The 6,393-nt window shown below is 49.7% G+C and overlaps 1 protein-coding gene across 1 annotated transcript; it reads left to right on the top strand.

Moving 5' to 3' along the window:
• The first annotated feature begins 49 nt into the window (after positions 1 to 49).
• SPRING1 (SREBF pathway regulator in golgi 1) lies at positions 50 to 4,719 on the top strand. The gene is made up of 5 exons (XM_063416439.1): positions 50 to 292; positions 866 to 1,022; positions 2,229 to 2,380; positions 2,894 to 3,007; positions 3,972 to 4,719. Exons 1-5 carry the CDS (start codon positions 182 to 184, stop codon positions 4,053 to 4,055), a joined length of 618 nt encoding a protein of 205 aa, XP_063272509.1. The 5' UTR covers positions 50 to 181; the 3' UTR covers positions 4,056 to 4,719.
• The last annotated feature ends 1,674 nt before the right edge of the window (positions 4,720 to 6,393 follow it).

Genomic DNA, 6,393 nt, shown 5'->3' with positions numbered 1-6,393 from the left:
CGGTGCCAGTCCCCGTCCCGGTGCCGCCCCGCGCACGCCCCGCCGCGATTTCCGCCTGCCCGCCCCGCCGGCGGAAGCGCTCGGGCCGCGCCGGGGCCGCGCTGGGGCCGCCCGGGCCGGCGCTCTCGCTGCGGGCCGCCGGTGATGCCCGCGCCGGGCCCGCGCCGCTCCCCGCCCGGCCATGGTGCCCTGCGGGGCCGTGCTCTGGCGGCGGCTGCTCAGGAAGCGCTGGGTCCTCGGCGTCGTCTTGGGGCTCTCGCTCGTTTACTTCATCACCAGCACCTTCAAGCAGGTCAGTGCCCGCCCGTGCGTTAAAACATCCCTTGTACCCCCGTGACTTTTGTTCTTTAGGTGCTGTCCTGGGTAATGCTGCCGTAAGAATGGCGTTGTAAATATTTAATAGGCGCAAGAGTTTAAAATAGGAATGCCCGCTTCTGTGTTTGACAGCAATAATGGTTTGAACCAAAAAGAAAAGAAAATCTCTCCAATGGGTTTGGTGGTTGTTGTTGTGTCCCTCGGGAGCGGTGATTCCACTGGCAGAGGGCTCATGAAAAAGAAATAGGTTCAGCTGTGGGTTTTTAATATAATATATACTACTTTTGTGGTTGCAGTGACTGAATTCAGCTGTGTTAGCTGATCCCTGGTGAACTTGAATACCCTCACTTCACTGGAATGTGTATCTTCCTGTTGTGTATAGTATGAAGCAAGATACTACAAGTAGTAAATTGTTTGCCCCCTTGATGCTGGAGTTTTCTGTGCTGTGGAGTTTACGAGCACTAGGCATCTTTAATCCTGGGAAAAGCACGTGGATTGAAGTGGCAGAAGGAACTTGTATGTTCGGTAGCATTCCTGTTTTTCCTTGCAGGAAGAGAGAATGGTGAGAGATCGGAACCTCCTCCAAGTGCAGGAGCATGAGCAGCCCATCATGTGGAAGGTGAAGTTCAGCTCGGGGAACAGCAGCCAGCTGAGCAACCAGTGCAGGAACTCTGTGCAGGGGAAGCTCCTCATTACAGATGAACTGGGTATAGTTGATATTTAGTTGAATTTATTCTGCATATGGCAGCGCTGAGCGCTGCTTTGCCTGTCTGACTGCTGATGGCATGTTCATGTAACAACTGCTCTTTATTAAGGCTTTTTTGCTCTTTATTTTTACTTTTTTACCTTGGCCTGTTCTCCTCTGGCTGGCTCAGTTTCGCTGTGGCTGCAGACACTGCTGCTTTGGTTCTGGGCACACCAGACTCCGGCCCAGCGCTGCATGAGTGTGACTGTGACCACCCTAAAGTCAAAGAATTCCATTACCTGTGCACACAACCCAGACGTTTAATCCTGCTCAGTTTGCTGGGGTTGCTTGCAGAGCTCTTTGTGTCTCCCTGCAGTGTGCTCCTACTGTCAGGGGGTTAGGGAGAGCAATTGAGGAGACCTTGGCCTTGTGTGGAGGCAGCTCAGGGCTGGTGTAATTAGTGCTCAGTCACAATTAATAAGCTTGTCTGACCCCTCTAAACCCGAGGTTATTAACCACTTGTTTTAAGTAGTAGAAGTTAAAGACCCTCTCCTGCCCTGCACTGTGCTTGTTGCTTAGACCCTGGATCTTTCTTGGCCACAAATCAAGGCTACAGAAAACCAACCACATCTTTTGTGATTTGCACCAATGTTAAATTTGGCACTGCCTTAGGCTTAGTGCCAGTTCATACGATCTCTAAAAATTACAGATGTCTCCTAGTCTAACACTGTGGTAGTACCATTTCCATAAGGATATACACCATATTTCTGTAGAATTAAGGATTCCACTCAGCAATGAATATTACACTATCGTGCATGGCTAAATCTGAATCTCTTCATACTGAACTGTAAGAGAATGATCCTGACACAGACCTGTTGGAAAAACATTTGTCTTTTTTTTTAGAAAATAATCAATGCCAATCCCATTCCCCCTTTCACAACAAAGAACTATGCTCAAAAAAAGTCAGAATTTAAATAATCTGAATTTAAATACTCATAGTGTATACACAGCACATATTAGAGTAGGATGTAAGAGTTGTGCAGATAACACCAGGCTGTTTGAAACACTGCTCTCCATTTCAAAGAATGGCTACGTAGGACTGAGGGGGATCATAACCTACTAAACGATAAACAAACCTGTTCTTAAGGAATGTGATCCTTACTGCAGATTTTCACAGAGCATACAGAGGGGCGTGCCTTGCCAGCTGTTACTCCTTGCTGTTTTCCAGGCTACATCTGTGAGAGGAAGGACCTGCTGGTGAACGGCTGCTGCAATGTGAACGTGCCCAGCACCAAGCTGCACAGCTGTGCCAGCTGCCTGCCCAACGGCTGCTGCAGCGTCTACGAGCACTGCGTGTCCTGCTGCCTGCAGCCCAGCAAGGTGAGGGGCCCTCTCCTGCCTGCCAGCTCTTCTCAGCTGCTCAGGTCCCCCTGTGGCTACAGGCACTTCTTTGTGAGGAGCTTTTCCCTCAGAGGGACACTTCCTTCTCTTGGAAGGATGAGGAAAGCCTCTGAGGGGCATATGGCAGGCTGTAGATAATGCTTTAACAAAATTCATCCTTCCTACCTTTGGGAGGAAATACTGGGAGCCTTCCAAAGTGTTTCAGCTTCAGGGGAATTGCATTTGCTGAAGGGAAATGATTGCAGAAGAGTTACTCCAGCCAGTGTTAGTTTTGTGGTTGGCACTTCCCCCTATTCTGTGAGCTTCTCTTAGATTCTTGTCCTGCTGCTGGGGTTCTGAGGCACTGGCCTTTCCGTGCTTGCCAGAAATCCTAAGTGGAGTTGCTTACTCTTCCTCTGATAGCTGAGCTTTGGAGGTTAGGGTGGGCTTTGATTACTCCTTGCTGACGCAGAGTGTTTCTGGTTTTTGCCATCTCTTTGCTGACCACTTCAGCAACATCTCCTGGAGCGGTTCCTGAACCGGGCAGCGGTTGCTTTCCAGAACCTCTTCATGGCAGTGGAAGATCACTTTGAGCTGTGTCTGGCCAAGTGTAGGACTTCATCACAGGTGAGGCACAAGCACGTGTCCAGGGCCCAAGAAAGTGCCCTTGGAAAATGGGGCTCAGTCCTGTGAATGGCTGGCGTGTCGTGTTTGTTCCTTTTATTGTCATAAAAGTTGAAGCTGTGGCTGAGAGCCAGTCTGAAGGCAAAGCACATTTAGAGCAGGACAAGTTGCACATTCTCTTTAGAAAAGAGGGGCTTAACTAAAAAGAGACTGAGTTCAGGGACCAGTGAAGGTCTCAGGTGAGTTCTGGGGAAGATCTCATTGGGGTGAAAACAGTGAGAGCTGTTCTCAATAGCCTCAGAATGCTATTTATTATAGTACAGGTGGAGGCTAACCATGGGCTGGCATTCATCTGCATAATAACTTGAAAATTATGTTGTAATTTCTTTGCTTATTAAGGACACAGGTGAACTTCTGTTACCCTTGTGATTTTATTAGAAGTTTTGGTCTAAGCAAGCAGTGACCCTTTTAGACAGTGCTGTTGGCCATGTCCTGCAGCTTCAGTATTTCATGTAGCAATAGGGGTGGACTGCAAACAAAGGACAGAGTTCCAAATGTCTCAAAAAATTACTGGGATTTTTTACCATAAAATCTGAACTCTACCTTTTATCAAGAAAAATGCACACATCTCAAGTACCGACGTTATTGTGCTCTGCTTGCTTGAAACATATGATGATACTGACAAAACATATCTAATTTTTTTTAATGAAATCTGTTTCTACCTAGTTGGGTGCTCTCTTGAAAAGGAGGTTCTGGTTCCACATTGCAGTGCTGTAATTCATCAGCTGGCTCTTGTATGTTGGCAATGCAGAGATCTTTGACTCCAAAGACACTCTGATGTGTAGAAGAATTTGTTGGGTTTTATTTTTTTGCCTGTGCATAAACACTGTGGGTTTTGTCCCTCAGTGAAGGGATGCCTTGTTTCACTGTGTGTATATTGTTAAAGCTTCTCCTCCTTTCCTGGCAGAGCGTGCAGCATGAGAACACCTACAGAGACCCAATTGCCAAATACTGCTATGGCGAGTACCCCCCAGAGCTCCTGCCTGTGTGAGGGCTGCAGATGTGAGCAGAAGGAAGGAACTGGAGACTTGAATCCAAAAGAACAAGACAGCAGCTGTTGCTTTACCAAAGCCTCGGTGCAAAAACCTTGTCTTGTGTGTGGGGGCAAACCCAGAGGTGAACAGAGGAAGTAAGGAACTGAAGTTCTTCAGGACTGAATCTTGCTGTCTTCAATTCTTTATGCACCTGCTTTGGAGGTGCTGTGCTACTGTGCCAGTGCATTCTTTGAATACTTCCTCTAAACTTCAGGAATTGTGGAATCAATCTCGGCTCTAGGACATCATGGGAAAAATATCTCAAGTGGCTTTGGAGCTGTAAATGGAGGTTTGGTTGTGTCTCTGCAGTCCAGAGTCTTTCCAGAGTGACAGTGGTACCTGGAGGACTTTTCCTTTCAGAAAGCAAAGCATGCCTGCTGTGCTCCTCTCTCTGGAACCTTTCTCGACATGCATGGTGTACACTACGTATGTAATTATGAATTATTTATTCATTTTATATGGCTCCCTGGCTGAAGCATGGGTGCTTGGCATAGCTAGTTGTGGATGCCTTTCAGTCCCTGCTTTGCTGTGTCAGCTAGGAAGGATATTTTAGATCCTGACTAAAGTTGGTAGGGTTTTTTTTTTCTCCTTAGTCTAAAGAAATTGTATTGGGATTTGTCACTATAGTCCTTACGTTCCTCTTAGTGAGTTTGAAGCATTCAGAACTCCAATGGAGTTGTTCTTCTGCCCAAGTCCCATAGCACAAGAGAAGAGCAGGGATCTGCCTAGGAGGGGATGTTCATTGTCTCTAAACACTTTGCTCGTTATTCTGCAGCAGTTTCCTCAAAGAGGAGTCCAGTTTTGTGAGCAGCTCCCTGCTGTCCACCTGCTGACAGGGAGCAGGGAAGATTTCTTTGCTTGAACTTGTTCAGGCCTTGGTATTTCCAGTGTACTTGACTGCTGGCTGTGCAGGAGGCAGGAGGGTGGATTGATCCCACCTTTCCCAGGGCTGCCCGTGCCTTTCCACACTGCGCCGGGGAAGGAGCCAGGATGGGGCTGCCAGCCTCGGCACCTCCGGCAGAGCCTGGAGTGTTCTACATCTGCATCCCAGGAAGCAAACAGCAGCTTCTTTTTAGCTCTTGGAGCGCTCTTATACCAAATTCAAGCTGATCTTCACCTTTGACAAACATGATGAACAGAACTCAATTACATGAAGGCAAGAATTCGTTATCCCATGCTTGCTTTACACAATCCAGCGCCCAGCTTCTGCCACTGTAGCTCAGCCAGTGGGGAAAGGAAGAGGGCAACGTGCGACCGGGAGTTTAGGGTAAAAGGAGGCTGCGTCCTCCGAAATCTCGAGAGCCCCACGGGGGCATGGTATAGTGGACTCTCTCCCTTTATTCGAATAAAGTTGCAGGACTCCTCTGTCTCCTTTGCTGACACTGGCTTTTCATAGCGTGGCTTTTCGCACACACGCTTAACAGAGCATGGCAGGTCTCCGACCCGATCGCAGCGGAGCCCTGACGCGCACTGAGGTGACCCGGAAGTGACCCCTGGTTTTGTGTTCCCCTGAGCCAATGGTAACGCCAGCTTCTCCTCACGTGACATCAGCGCCCGCCGTTGGGTCCTAACGCTCGCCGCCGCGCGCGCCCCGCACTGAGCATGCGCAGTGCGGCCATGCCGGCATTTTCCCACCTCTGTGGGAATGTTGTGGGGAAATTCTTCATCCCTCTGTGGGAATGTTGTGGGGAAATTCTTCATCCCTCTGTGGGAATGCTGTGGGGAAATCCTTCATCCCTCTGTGGGAATGTTGTGGGGAAATCCCTCATCCCTCTGTGGGAATGTTGTGGGAAAATCCTTCATCCCTCTGTGGGAATGTTGTGGGGAAATCCCTCATCCCTCTGTGGGAATGTTGTGGGAAAATCCTTCATCCCTCTGTGGGAATGTTGTGGGGAAATCCTTCATCCCTCTGTGGGAATGCTGTGGAGAAATCCCTCATCCCTCTGTGGGAATGTTGTGGAGAAATCCCTCATCCCTCTGTGGGAATGCTGTGGAGAAATCCTCCATCCCTCTGTGGGAATGTTGTGGAGAAATCCCTCATCCCTCTGTGGGAATGCTGTGGGGAAATCCTCCATCCCTTGATGGGAATGCTGTGGGGAAATCCTCCATCCCTCGGTGTGAAGATGCCCCCACAGAGCCCCCGGCCTGCCCGCGGGGTACGCGTGTCCCCGTCCCCGCCGGAGCTGTGCGGTCAGGGGCGGGCAGGGGCTCGGGGCGGTGCTGTGGGACCAGGGGCTGCTCCAGGGACGGGTGAGGGCTCTGCCCGGCCCCAGAGGCCCCGCCAGGGCCACGGCC

The sequence above is a fragment of the Prinia subflava genome, chromosome 19 (assembly GCF_021018805.1).
Source record: "Prinia subflava isolate CZ2003 ecotype Zambia chromosome 19, Cam_Psub_1.2, whole genome shotgun sequence".
NCBI classification, from domain to species: Eukaryota; Metazoa; Chordata; class Aves; order Passeriformes; family Cisticolidae; genus Prinia; species Prinia subflava.
This window is presented reverse-complemented; position numbering and strand designations above follow the sequence as displayed.

Excerpts from the sequence above, each read along its gene's own strand:
- SPRING1 (XM_063416439.1), top strand. The coding sequence starts at position 182 with ATGGTGCCCTGCGGGGCCGTGCTCTGGCGGCGGCTGCTCAGGAAGCGC. Across the intron at positions 293-865 it reads TCACCAGCACCTTCAAGCAG|GAAGAGAGAATGGTGAGAGA; the intron begins GTCAGTGCCCGC and ends TTTTCCTTGCAG. Across the intron at positions 3,008-3,971 it reads AGTGTAGGACTTCATCACAG|AGCGTGCAGCATGAGAACAC; the intron begins GTGAGGCACAAG and ends CTTTCCTGGCAG.